The sequence below is a fragment of the Plasmodium falciparum genome (assembly GCF_000002765.6).
Source record: "Plasmodium falciparum 3D7 genome assembly, chromosome: 11".
Classification (NCBI taxonomy): Eukaryota; Apicomplexa; class Aconoidasida; order Haemosporida; family Plasmodiidae; genus Plasmodium; species Plasmodium falciparum.
In genome coordinates, this window is record NC_037282.1 from 357,501 (window position 1) to 372,500 (window position 15,000).

Here is a 15,000-nt window from a genome sequence, read left to right on the forward strand (position 1 = left end):
TATATATAAAGCAGACAATATAGATAATAAAGACGATTTATGTGAACAAAGAAGAGACCAGAATATATATCCCCCCATGCAACACACAAATTCTGTATCATCTTATAAGGAAGATAATTGTGTTAAAACTAAATATTATACCCTTGAAGAAAGAACTAATATATATAGTGATAAAGATGATGTAAGTAATAACTCTTTTACTAATGATCAGAAATATTATGAAAAGAATTATAAAAATATAAATAATGGAAATAATAAAGAAGAACAAAAAAAAAATTATTTATATCATGTTGACGAAAATAAACATATTAATTATATGTTATATAATAAAAAGGAACATAAAAGTAAAATTCAGAATGATAATTATAAAGATATTTATGATCATTATGAAAATGTATGCCATTTTAAATCTTCTGTTTTAACTTCACAATCATCTGAGGAAGATTCTTTAAAATGTAAACAAAAAACAAAAAGGGAAATGCACAGCGATATTTTCTTCTCTTCCTATCCTAGTAAAAGCAAAGATAACATTGATATGAATATCAACAACATGAATAACAACACATATAATAACAACACATATAATAACAACACATATAATAACACATATAATAATACATATAAGGATGAATATAATAATACATATAATAATAATGATGAAGCTGGACAAGGAAATGGAGATAAAGATGGATATCAAGATGGATATCATGATGGAGATCAAAATGGAGATAAAGATGGAGATCAAAATGGAGATCAAAATGGAGATAAAGAAGGATATCAAGATATATATCAAGATGAAGATCCACATGATCAATATCATCCTTTTCACAAAACTACAGATCAAAACAATTGTGTATATTATAACGTGGATGACGTTTATTATAACAAATCATTCTCAACACATAAAAATATTACTATTCCAAAAAAAAAAAATTACAATGAATTTAATTATCTTCGTGATGAAGATAGTTTCAAGCAATATACAAACTATGATACCTTTTTTTATAATAACTTCAAGAAAAATATAAAAAATGAGAAATATAATTTATTAAAAAAAGAAGAAAACCAAAAAGGTGTACAATCAATAAAGGATGATTTTTCAGATATCTACTTTTCATGTAATTTGGCAAATGATAAGTTCATAAATACACAAGGAGCTAACAAATATAATAAAAAAAATAATATAAATAAGTTGATTAATAAATATGACGACAATTATAATAATAATCAGTATCATGTGTATGATAAAAATGATCATATGGAAAGCTTAAAAAATAATAGAGATACAATAGATGTAGATACAAATGATGACGACACAAATGATCTGGACATAAGTGACGAGGATGTGTATTATATGAATAATAGGGGAATATATATGAGCAATGAATGTAAAAGGGAAATGAAAAATTTTCATGTGAGTGATAATATGAGTGATCATCATGTTGATAATGGGAGTGATAATATGAGTCTCCACAATGATGATAATGTGAGTCTCCACAATGATGATAATGTGAGTCTCCACAATGATGATAATGTGAGTCTCCACAATGATGATAATGTGAGTCTCCACAATGATGATAATGTGAGTCTCCACAATGATGATAATGTGAGTCTCCACAATGATGATAATGTGAGTCTCCACAATGATGATAATGTGAGTCTCCACAATGATGATAATGTGAGTCTCCACAATGATGATAATGTGAGTCTCCACAATGATGATAATGTGAGTCTCCACAATGATGATAATGTGAGTCTCCACAATGATGATAATATGAGTCTCCACAATGATGATAATGTGAGTCTCCACAATGATGATAATGTGAGTCTCCACAATGATGATAATATGAGTCTCCACAATGATGATAATGGGAGTGATAATATGAATCTCCACAATGATGATAATATGAGTGATCATAATGTTGATAATGGGAGTGATAATATGAATCTCCACAATGATGATAATATGAGTGATAATATTAGTCTCCACAATGATGATGACCAAGAAGAGGAACAGGAATACTCATCTAACATTAACTTTAAGAATAATATTATTTTAAATGATGGTAATGATTATAAAGAAATTATAAATAATGAAATATATGAACTTAACAATGTTAAGGAAGAAGACGAATGCAATCTCATAAAAGAAAATTATGATATCCAAAGTGACGATGATGATAATAATAATATTAATATTAATGATGATCATAAATTTTATTATCGTCATATTCATTCAAATATAAAAGATAACGAGGAAGGCTCAAAAAATATCCTTAAAATTAATGAAGAAGAATATCAAAAAAAATTACAAAATTTATTTATAAACAAAACTGTATATGAAAATCAAGATCAAAGGGATTTTACCAAAAATGAAAATCTACATGATGATTATTATTATTTTAAATATTTAAATAATAAAGAAAATACAACTGATCCTTATCATTATACAAAAGGTTGTAAAAAAACAAATATTCAAGTAACACCGTCTCCATTCCCTCAATTTCTGAGAGATATACAAATATATAATATTCCCCAGAAAAAAATACGATTAAAAAGGTAAAGCGAAAAAATAATACAAATGTGAATATATATATATATATATATATATATATATATTATAATGTTATTTTCTTCTTGTCTTTATTTATTTATTTTTTTTTTTTTTTTTTCATTTTACAGAACCAGCATACCTTTGAAGAAGGAGGACGTAAAAAAACAAAAATATATTATAATATATATACGCATATTATATATACATATAAATAAGCATGTGCATACTTTTACTCTTTTCTATTCATTTTATTTATTTCATTTTAATTTTTTTTCCAGGATAAAAACAAGGAACAAAAATATATTTATAATAAAACCAAAAAAAAGGACAGGAAAAAAGAAAGAAGTATTTCTGTAGTAAGAGAAAAAGTAAACAAATGACATCAAGAATTATTAAGAATACGGATAGATAAAATATATTTAATTTTTTACAGCATATAATAACCATATTTTAATATTAATTTATTATTATTATAATTAGTATAATTTAATTTTAATTATTTATTTTATTTTTTTTTTTTATTTTTTTTTTTTTAAATAATTAAAAATTTTATAGCAATATTTTTCGGAATAATATATTATATATATATATATATATATATATATGTATATTAAAAAACGACCTCCGATATATTTTGTTGTTTTTATTTTATACAAAAATAAAATAAATAAAATGTGAAATATTGGAATGGTAACTTAAAATAATAATATATATTTTACCATGTAAATAAATATATATGTTTTAATTGAATATATATTTTAATATTTATTGATTTATTATTTTTATAGTTTTTTTTTTTTTTTTTTTTTTTTTTTTTTTTTTTTTTTTTTTGTTTCGTTTAGATTTTATGTTTATAATTAAAAGGATATATATATATATATATATATATATATATATGTAAATATAAAGAAAATAATTTTTTGTTTATTATTTTTATCTAATATGATAATTTTTGATTCTTTCTTTAATATGTTTTAATTAGTTATCATAAATATATATATATATGTATATATTTATTTATTTATATGTATGCATTTACAACAACCCTTTTAATAAAATAAGATTTAATGTATATATATTGAATATAAAGTTAATGCGAAATAAATATCCTTGTATAAAAATATATATATATATATATTATAAAGGATATCCTTTAGATGTAGCAACATAAATATAATATAATATATATATATATATATATATATATATATTTATTTATTTATAATACATAGAATTATCTATACATTTTATCTCATATTTGTGGTTACACATATTTATAATAAACAATATAAAAAAAAAAAAGACAACGAACTTAAGGTCCCAAAAGAAGAAACAAATAAAACATCTAATACAATGCGTGTTGTTATACAGAGAGTTAAAGGAGCTATTTTAAGTGTAAGAAAAGAAAATATTGGAGAAAATGAAAAAGAATTAGAAATTATTAGCGAAATAAAGAATGGGTTAATATGTTTTTTAGGTATTCATAAAAATGATACATGGGAAGATGCTTTATATATAATTAGAAAATGTTTAAATCTACGTTTATGGAATAATGATAACAAAACATGGGATAAAAATGTTAAAGATTTAAATTATGAGCTTTTAATTGTTTCACAATTTACCTTATTTGGTAATACAAAAAAAGGAAATAAACCAGATTTTCATTTAGCAAAGGAACCAAATGAAGCTTTAATTTTTTATAATAAAATAATAGACGAATTTAAAAAGCAGTATAATGACGATAAAATAAAAATAGGAAAATTTGGAAACTATATGAATATCGATGTAACAAATGATGGTCCTGTAACTATATATATTGATACCCATGATATAAATCTAAATAAATAAAATGAACAAGTCCATAATTATATGTTTGTACATTCATATCTCTTTAATTCATCAAACAATTATATTTAATCATAAAATGATAAATAAAAAATAAAATATAAAAAATAAAATATAAAATAATTAAATGAAATGAAATAAAATAAAATGAAACATTTATGTTTAAACATCAAACTAATAAACTGACATGAACAAATATAAATATAAATATAAATATATATAAATATAAATATAAATAAATTTATATATATATATATTATGTATATTTTTAAAATGCTGATAAATATATTATCCTCTTATATTGTATTAACTTATAACACCTGAATTTTTTTTTTTTTTTTTTTTTTTTTCCAACTAGCCAAAATAAAATTTACATATAATTTTTCATTTGTATAATGTGAATAAATATAAAATGTAAAATATATAAATAAATAAATATATATATATATATATATATATTTATATATATACATATATTTTTTACATTTTATATTTATGATATAAAGGAAAAAAAATAGAAAATGAAATTATTTGATAAAACAAAAATTAATTCTTTAATTCCATCATGGAATTATAAAGTAAAACCCGATTGCTATAATTACATACAAAGAAAAATAAAATTCCCTACATTTAACGAGGTAATAAATATATTCAGATATATTATTATATTATATGAGTATATAATATATATATATATATATATTTATATGTATTCATATGATGTTTTACTTTTTTTTTTTTTTTTTTTTTTTTTTTATTCTTTCTCTTGATACACTAGTAGGCTTGCACCTTCTTAAATAAATTATTCGAAGAAAATAAAAAACTAGATCATCATTGTAAATATATTAGTGATTATAACAAAATTAAAATTAAAATATACACACACACATCAAAGGATGTTACAGAAAAGGATATACAACTAGCTCAAATTATAGATGACATATTAAAATGTCATAATCATCAAATCATTGAAAAAAATCAAAAATGATAATCATACAAACAAAATAAAAAAAAAAAAAAAAAAATTATAGAACCTTTTTATCATTAAACATTAGATAGATGAAAGATAAATATCTGTCTTGACCAATATAATTAAATAAAAGAGAAAATAATCACAAAGAATAATATATTATATTATTCTATTTTATTACTTTTCTTTTGGGTAACATGATAGTATGATAAATCTAATAAAAATAACATAAGAAACTATATTTATTTATTTATTTATTTATATGTTATTCTTCTTTTATAAATAACACAATTTAAATTATAATAAAAAAATATATATATATATATATATATATATATATATATATGTGTATACATTTTGTATTACATGTTAATATTTTTATGTCCACATATTTACTTTTAATTGTACATCCTATCATATAACCCTTTTTTGATGTAATTAAAGGAAAAACCTTATAAATCAAAAATGAAAATAAAAAAAAAAAAAAAAAAAAATATATATATATATATATATATATATATATTATTTACCATATAACAAAGGTATACATAAATACATTAAGCATTTATAAGAACCATTGAAGGTTATATGCCATATATTTATATATATATGTTATCCTGTATAAACAAATGACATTATTTTCTATTTTTAATTTCTAAAAATAGTTAATTCGAAGGGAACCAAGAAATAATATTTATAAAAAATAAAAACCATCACATATTTTTTCAATTATATTATGTACATGTAATATTATTAATTAATAATATCATGTCAAATAAGTTAAATAGGTAAATATAAAATAACATATATGTTATATTTTTTATAATATAAACGAATCCAATTTTGTTCATCCTTTTAAATAGAGCTTGAAAATTATTTTTAAAAATGTGACATAAAGGAATAAATAAATAAATAAATAAATATATATATATATATATATATATAATATAATACGCTAAAGAAATATTTATTCACTTTATAAAATGAATTCTTTTTTTTTTTTTTTTTTATTAATAATAATTTATTTTATGAGGTAATACTAAAAAAAAATATAATGTACGTATAAATATATATTATATATATATATTTATTTATTTATTTATATAATATGTATGCATTAAAATAAATATCTATAAGAATATTTAATATTAAGAACATTTTTTATTTTATTTTATTTTATTTTTTGATGCGCATATAAAGTAAGAACTACCCATAAAATTATAAAAATAAATATTAATATTATATAAATATAATAAAATATATAATTATTATTATTTATATATGATCAAATATGTTCAAAACTAATATTTTTTTTAAATTATATGTACATAATTTTAATTTTATAATTTGTTTTTTCTTAGTTTAAAATAAAAATTTGTCATACCACATTTCCAATCAAAATATAAAATAATATATAATATATTTATATATACATATGCCTTGTAAACCTCAAAAAAAAATATAATATATATTATATATACATATATAATATATTTGAAAAAATATATTATTTTCTTAAACATAAAAAAAAAAAAAAAAGAAACAGTTTTAATTATATATTTATGAAAATTATAATATACTTAAAAAAAAATATATATATATTATATATATATATATATATTATTTATTTTATTGTATTAATAATATATATTAAAAATAAAAAATAAAGTCAAAATACCAATTAAAATAAAAAATATAAATGAATTATTTATTCATTTTATATAATTATAAAAAAAATATATGATAACAAAAATATAAATCAAGATCGTTATATATATAAATATTTAATAACTTCAAAAAAAAAGAAAATTAACATATATATATTATATATATATATAACATTTGCAACAACCAAATATTCATGTTAATTAAAATCAAAAAGTATATTTATATATATATAAATTTTTTCATAACAGAATAAATTAAAAAAAAAAAAGAAAATTTTGGTTTGTATATATTGAGAAATATATAAATTGTGTATATGTGTGAAGAGTAAAATATATAAGTCAATATTTAACCCATATATATATATATATATATATATATATATATGTATAGGATATATATATTTATTTGAACCCTCATTTTTATTATATTTATATATATTATTAAACCCATTTGACTTTCTTTGAATTTTTTTTATTTTTACTTTTATTTTATTTTTATTTTATTTTATTTTTCTTATTCTTTTTCTTTTTTCGTTTTTAAAAAGAGACAGGAATAATGTCGGTTAGCTCAATTAATAAAAAAATTTATATACCAAAATTTTATGCTGATGTCAATATTCATAAGCCTAAAGAATACTATGATTATGATAATTTAGAATTACAATGGAATAAACCAAATCGTTATGAGATTATGAAAAAGATTGGGAGGGGAAAATACAGTGAGGTGTTTAATGGATATGATACGGAATGTAATAGACCATGTGCTATTAAAGTATTAAAGCCTGTTAAAAAAAAAAAAATAAAAAGAGAAATAAAAATTTTACAAAATTTGAATGGTGGTCCAAATATAATAAAACTATTAGATATAGTTAAAGATCCTGTTACGAAAACACCATCTTTAATATTTGAATATATTAACAATATAGATTTTAAAACATTATATCCTAAATTTACAGATAAGGATATTCGTTATTATATCTATCAAATTTTAAAAGCATTGGATTATTGTCATAGCCAAGGTATTATGCATAGAGATGTTAAACCACATAATATTATGATTGATCATGAAAATAGACAAATTAGATTAATTGATTGGGGTCTAGCTGAATTTTATCATCCTGGTCAAGAATATAATGTTCGTGTAGCAAGTAGATATTATAAAGGTCCAGAACTTTTGATCGATTTACAACTTTATGATTATTCATTAGATATATGGAGCCTAGGTTGTATGCTTGCTGGTATGATCTTTAAAAAGGAACCTTTCTTTTGTGGTCATGATAATTATGATCAATTAGTTAAAATTGCAAAAGTTCTAGGAACAGAAGATCTACATGCTTACCTAAAAAAATATAACATTAAACTTAAACCACATTATCTTAATATCTTAGGAGAATATGAAAGAAAACCATGGTCCCATTTTTTAACCCAATCAAATATTGATATAGCAAAAGATGAAGTAATTGATCTAATCGACAAAATGTTGATTTATGATCACGCAAAAAGAATCGCACCAAAGGAAGCCATGGAGCATCCTTACTTTAGAGAAGTCCGTGAGGAATCATAATAATAATAAAAAAAAATGCACACATATATATATATATATATATGTACATAATATATGTCCTATATATATATATATATTATTATTATTATTATATATGTTTTTATATATATATATATTTTATTTTATTTTTTTTTTTCGCTATTTTTGCTTATCTTTGATATATCAGACATTTATTTTATATATGAAAATATATCCATATGTTATATATATCCATTATACCATTTTAACTATTTTAATATTGTTAAGATACATTTTTTAATATTGTCATTAACATTATAAAGAATAAATGCTCTTAATTTTGGTTATACCAATAAATAAAAATATTTGGTTAAAAAAAATATAAAAATTATTTGAATTGTTAATAATATATATATATATATATATATATATATATATATGTGTGTGTGTATGATTTATGCACGAATATAATTATCATAATACATTTAATCATTTAAACAATATGTACTCATTGTAGATATGGTGTTTTTCCAAACAAACCATGTCTTCTTTTTCTGTTTCATAATATTATTATATATATATATATATATTATTGTATTTTTACAATAAGAATAATTAAATCAACATTTCTTTAATTAAATATGAAAAAAAAAAAAAAATTTACATAAAATTTTTTTCCAAAATTTTCAATTGGAATACAAATAAATGTGTTTATTTATTAGTATTATTATTATTTTATTTTATTTTATTTTATTTTATTTTTTCAAATATCCTCTCTATAATATTATTTCAGATTATTATAAATTATAATATTGTAACACGTTAATTTTCCCTTATAGAGAAAAAATGTGCTCAACACAAAATTATTTTTCATATTTAAAATAAAATATAATATATATGTTTTCTTATTTCTTATTTTTTATTTCTTATTTCTTAATTCTTAATTCTTTTTTAATAATATATATATATATATATATATATAATATATTAATTAATTTATTTTATATATATATAATATATGCATACATATATGTAATATTATTCATATAAATATATAATCCAATTAAACTGTTTTATTTTTTTATTTAATAAAACAAAATATGAATCATAAAATGTCCTTTTCTTAAATCCAAAACAAACATATTATGTGATTCATTAAAAATTCAAATTATTGTTTATTTTAATTTTTTTCTTTATATTTTTTTTTTAACTTTTATTCAGTATGCTATTTATTTAAATAATTTCACGTCATACTAAATGAAATATTCTAATATGAAAAAGTTATCTTTTCCCTTGAAGGTATAACAACAAAAAAAAAAAAAAAAATTAAATTAACAAAAAAAATACATTAATATATAAAATAATACCTTAAATATGTGAATATATAAACACTTATAATGATGATACAATAGAAAAATTAAAATATATTAAAATATATAAATATATATATAGACACCATTCATATATTTTTCCCTTATATAAATATATAAACACAATAATACATATATATATATATATTTATTTCTTCAAAAAAATATTTTTAGGAAAGATATTTCTCAGCAACCAGTAAAGTGTTCATAGATAAAAATACAACAGTAATATGTCAAGGAATTACTGGAAAACAGGTAAGACAAATATATATATATATATATGAAGTATATATGTTTTTTTTTTTTTTTTTTTTTTTTTTTTTTTTTATGACTTGTTCATATTTTCTTTTTTTTTTTCTTATTGTTCATATATTTTTTTTTTTTTTTTTATCTTATTGTTCATATATTTTTTTTTTTTTTTCTTATTGTACATATTTTTTTTCTTTTTTTCCGTACTGTTCATATTTTTTTTCTTTTTTTCCGTACTGTTCATATTTTTTTTCTTTTATTACTTCATATTTTATTTCTGTCCAGGGTACTTTCCATACAACCGAAGCCTTAAAGTATGGAACAAAAATGGTAGGTGGAGTAAACCCAAGGAAGAAAGGCACAACATGGACCAGTTATGATAATAAATACACCTTACCTGTTTTTGGTACAATTCTTGAAGCAAAAGAAAACACGAATTGTTATGCATCCGTTTTATATGTCCCCCCAGAGCATGCAAAGAGTGCAATGATTGAATCAATTGAAGCTGAAATTCCATTAATTGTATGTATAACTGAAGGAATATGCCAGCATGATATGCTTGAAGTAAAATCTTGTTTAAAAATGTCAAAGAAAACCACCTTGATTGGTCCCAATTGTCCTGGAATCATAAAACCGGGTGAATGCAAAATCGGCATAATGCCATCACATATTCATAAAAAAGGGTGTGTTGGTATAGTAAGTCGAAGTGGTACCTTAACATATGAAGGAGTTAATCAAACAACTAAAGTTGGTTTAGGTCAATCAACATGTATAGGTATAGGTGGGGATCCATTTCATGGTACGAATTTTTTAGACTGCATTAAATTGTTTTTAGAAGATGACCAAACAGAATGTATTTTATTAATTGGAGAAATTGGTGGAGATTCGGAAGAACAAGTAGCTCAATGGTTAATACAAAATAATGTAGATAATGGGAAAAGGAAGAAAAAACCTGTTTTCGCATTTATTGCTGGTAAATGTGCACCACCAGGAAAAAGGATGGGACATGCTGGTGCTTTAATTAGTGGTGGAAAAGGAACAGCAGATGGAAAAATAGAGGCCTTACAAAATGCAGGTGTTCATGTTATATTAAATCCCACAAAGATGGGTGAAGATATATATGCAGTCATGCAAACATTGAAATGAAAAGAAATGACAAATTGGATAGATAATAGGGGGTACAAATATACATACATATATACATAAATATATATATATATGTACATTTGTGTGTGTGTTTTATTTTGTTATAACAACATATTCGTGATACATATATCCCAAAATGTATAAATAAATAAATATATATATATATATATATATATATATATATATTTTTTTTTTTTATATAAATTTGTGTAAATTGAAACAAAAGAACAGACAAAAAATAATTTCCTTGGAGAGGAACCAACAATTTTTTAATACATATTCTTTATTATGACATATAAATGTGTAACATGAAATAATTTAAATGTAGGTATAATATTTTTTTTTTTTAGTATGTTTCTTTTTCTCTCTTTTCTTCAGTGCTTTTTATAATTGTTAACTTAATGTTAAAAAGAAAAACACATAAAAAAAAAAATATATATATATATATATATATATATTTATATGTTGATATATTTATATGATGATATATTTATATGTTGATATGTTGATAAAGTTATATTCACAATAAAAATTGATATTTTTTATTTTAAAAAGAAAAATGTCATATATTTGTATATTATGTTTATTAAATAATATAAAAAAAAAAGAAATATAAGTAATGGAAAGAAAAAAAAAGAAAAGGGAAAAACGAAATAAGAATAAAATTATATAACAATATGTTATATATTTAAATAAAAATAACAATGATGATATTTAATATATATATATATATATTTATTTATATATTTATATTTATTTATTTGTGGGGTGTACGAAATTTTTTTTTTTTTTTTTTGTTTCCCTTTATGTTAAAAAAAAAAAAAATATGTTTATATAAATATATATATACCCTATAATTCATCAATTGCTGGGGATTTTTGTTGGGATGCATCGTCAGCTTCATCTTTATCATCTTCTGTGTTATCAGCATCCATATCATCATCTTCGAATGCTCTACTACGAGCTGTTGGTAAGATAACATTTTTTCCTATATCTAGTTTAAAATCTTCTGGATATCTTATAACATCACCATAATCAGTTAATGATGTTACAGCAATTTTAAGTGCTTTTTCATTCCATAAATCATAAGTAATTTTTTTACCTTCAAAAATATTTTCCTTTATTTCGTTTACATTGATTGCTCCACTTTCATGAGCAGGATCAAAATAAACTTTAATAATTTCTTCTTTATCTATAAATCCATCTTTATTAGCATCAAAGAAATTAAAATCATCAAGAGCCATTTCATCATCTTTTTTAACACCTGAACTTTCATCAGATCTTGTTTGTTTAAATTCATCTAATGATATTTTTCCATCTTTATTTACATCATGGTGTTCAAGAATTTCATTTATTTCTAATTCTTTTAATTCTTCATCTTTCATAGGATCAATCAATAATCCAACTTCATTAATACTTAATTTCCCATCTTTATCTTTATCAACAATTTGAAATCTTTTTAATAATCCTTCTGAATGTTTTTCAACTTCTTTAGCATCTAAATTTTGTGCAAATGCATCATTTAATTCGTTTAAAGATATGAACCCATCCTTGTCAGAATCTATTTGTCCCATTTCGGCTTGTACTTGTTTTAAAAATATTTCATTTTTTAAAAAGCTAGACCAAGTATTTAATTCTTCTTCTGTTATTTCTTTATCATTGTTTTTATCTATCAAATGAAATAATTTTTCTATTCTTTCTTTTGCTCCATCTATTTTTAATCCTAAAATATCCTTCACCTGATCATCATTTAACTTACTAAGATCATCTAATCCTTTCATATCATTGTATTTCATGTTATCACCTGATCTTACCACATTTTTATGTAACAAAAATATTACACATATGAAGCATAACAACTTGTACAAATTTATTTTCATCATTTTGTAAAAAAAAAAAAAAAGGAAAATTAAAATAAAGAAAGTTATATCAAAAAAAAAAAAAAAAAAAAAAAAATTTTTTTTTTTCTTAATATATATAAAAATATATATTTAATGTATGTATTTCTTTTTTTCTAAAAAATATATATATATATATATATATATATATATATATATAAATAAATAAATAAATATATTTAATATATGTATTTCTTTTTCTTTCTTTTTTTTTTTTTTACAACTGGAACGAATAATACTAAAATGTTAATACATAAATAAATGTAAATAAATATTTATAAAAAAATATAAACAATTTTTTTTTTTTTTTTTTTTTTTTTTGTTTTTTATTAAATATATTAATATAATAAAAAAATATATATGTATTATATATATATATAATATTTTATATATGTATATGAATATACACTAGATACAAAAATAAAAAAATAAAAACTATTTTATTATATATAAATAATAATAAATGTAAAATAAATACATACATACATACTAAATACATATAATTAATATATATTTTTATTATATATTATATTTATATATAGTATAATAATATTTTTATTTTATAAATTATTTTTTTATAATATTACAAAAATATATGCAAATATATATTTATTATATATTATATATATATATATGTATATATAAGAATAAGAACGAAATATATATTATATAAGGAATAACAAATACTTCTTTTTTTTTTTTTTGCTTTTAATAATAATAAAAAATGTTCAATATTATACTTTTAAGAATTTATGATATCAACACATCATTTATGTTTGTATATAATTATTATATAATTTTATTTTTTTTTTAGATACAACAAGAAATATTTTTATTACATTTATTTATTTATTTATTTTATATATATATATATAATACATATATTATATTTGTAATATATTTATTATTTATATGTGTATAAAAGTAACTAGTGCATTACATATGAATAAAAAATTATTAATATATCCTTTTTTATATATATTATATTATATATATATATAAAATAAATATTACTATTTTAAAAATAATTATTTATATATATATATATATAATATATATGAATACATTTTATTATTATTATTATTTTTTTTTATTTTTATTATTTTTTTTTTTTTTTTACATAAGAATATATAGCATTTGTCAAAACAATAATTAAAAAAAAAAATAATAATAAAATAATAAAATAAAAAAAATAAAACAAAAGAGTTAATATCATATCTCATTATTAATAGCAATATATAAATTATTTTAAAAAATGAAAACCCTTTATATATATATATATATTATATATATATATATTTTATTTTATTTTATTTTATTTTTTTTTTTTTTTTTGGCCATTTTATATGTGTATTTTTTTCTTACATTGAATAATATTTTAAATAATATGGTCGTAAAAGTTAAAGATTAAATATCATATATTTGAGATTCGTTCATTTTATATATTATAAAATATAATTTATTTATTATTTTGTATTATTATTTTTTCTTTTCTCTTCTCATTTGGTATATTTTTATTAATATATAAAAAATATGTATTTTTTACAAATATAAAGTTGATATTCTCCTTAACAATGAAAAATTAAAAAATTAATAAAAGGAAAAATAATATAAAAAGAAAAAAAAAAAAAAAAATAAAGCGAATAACCCCATAAAATAATAATCAAATAATATAATAATAATATGACATTAATATTATAATAATATGATATTAATATTATAATAATATGATATTAATATTATAATAATATGATAGCGTTTACGGCTTGAACCATTTTC

General features: G+C 18.9%; 6 protein-coding genes across 6 annotated transcripts in view; 5 read left to right on the forward strand and 1 right to left on the reverse strand.

Annotated features, from left to right (window-relative positions):
- The window catches only part of PF3D7_1108100 (conserved Plasmodium protein, unknown function), a gene marked incomplete at both ends in the record, with an annotated part of 4,352 nt that extends 1,418 nt beyond the window's left edge, over window positions 1-2,934 (forward strand). Inside the window, 3 exons of the mRNA XM_001347733.1 lie at window positions 1-2,559; window positions 2,683-2,710; window positions 2,833-2,934. The exon at window positions 1-2,559 is cut by the window's left edge and continues 1,418 nt beyond it. Coding sequence (XP_001347769.1) covers window positions 1-2,559; window positions 2,683-2,710; window positions 2,833-2,934 — 2,689 coding nt within the window. The remainder of the gene's footprint in view (window positions 2,560-2,682; window positions 2,711-2,832) is intronic.
- Window positions 2,935-3,907: 973 nt separating this feature from the next.
- PF3D7_1108200 (D-tyrosyl-tRNA(Tyr) deacylase) lies at window positions 3,908-4,402 on the forward strand (the record flags this gene model as incomplete). The annotated part of the gene is made up of 1 exon (XM_001347734.1): window positions 3,908-4,402. The coding sequence occupies one exon, from the start codon at window positions 3,908-3,910 to the stop codon at window positions 4,400-4,402; it is 495 nt and encodes a 164-aa protein (XP_001347770.1).
- Window positions 4,403-4,920: 518 nt separating this feature from the next.
- On the forward strand, window positions 4,921-5,387 carry PF3D7_1108300 (pterin-4a-carbinolamine dehydratase; the record flags this gene model as incomplete). Its single annotated transcript, XM_002585377.1, has 2 exons — window positions 4,921-5,037; window positions 5,181-5,387. 2 exons carry the CDS (start codon window positions 4,921-4,923, stop codon window positions 5,385-5,387), a joined length of 324 nt encoding a protein of 107 aa, XP_002585423.1.
- Window positions 5,388-7,592: 2,205 nt separating this feature from the next.
- PF3D7_1108400 (casein kinase 2, alpha subunit) lies at window positions 7,593-8,600 on the forward strand (the record flags this gene model as incomplete). The annotated part of the gene is made up of 1 exon (XM_001347735.1): window positions 7,593-8,600. One exon carries the CDS (start codon window positions 7,593-7,595, stop codon window positions 8,598-8,600), a length of 1,008 nt encoding a protein of 335 aa, XP_001347771.1.
- A 1,215-nt stretch (window positions 8,601-9,815) lies between these two features.
- PF3D7_1108500 (succinyl-CoA synthetase alpha subunit, putative) lies at window positions 9,816-11,323 on the forward strand (the record flags this gene model as incomplete). Its single annotated transcript, XM_001347736.2, has 3 exons — window positions 9,816-9,857; window positions 10,103-10,183; window positions 10,463-11,323. 3 exons carry the CDS (start codon window positions 9,816-9,818, stop codon window positions 11,321-11,323), a joined length of 984 nt encoding a protein of 327 aa, XP_001347772.2.
- Window positions 11,324-12,174: 851 nt separating this feature from the next.
- On the reverse strand, window positions 12,175-13,206 carry PF3D7_1108600 (endoplasmic reticulum-resident calcium binding protein; the record flags this gene model as incomplete). The annotated part of the gene is made up of 1 exon (XM_001347737.1): window positions 12,175-13,206. One exon carries the CDS (start codon window positions 13,204-13,206, stop codon window positions 12,175-12,177), a length of 1,032 nt encoding a protein of 343 aa, XP_001347773.1.
- Window positions 13,207-15,000: the final 1,794 nt, after the last annotated feature.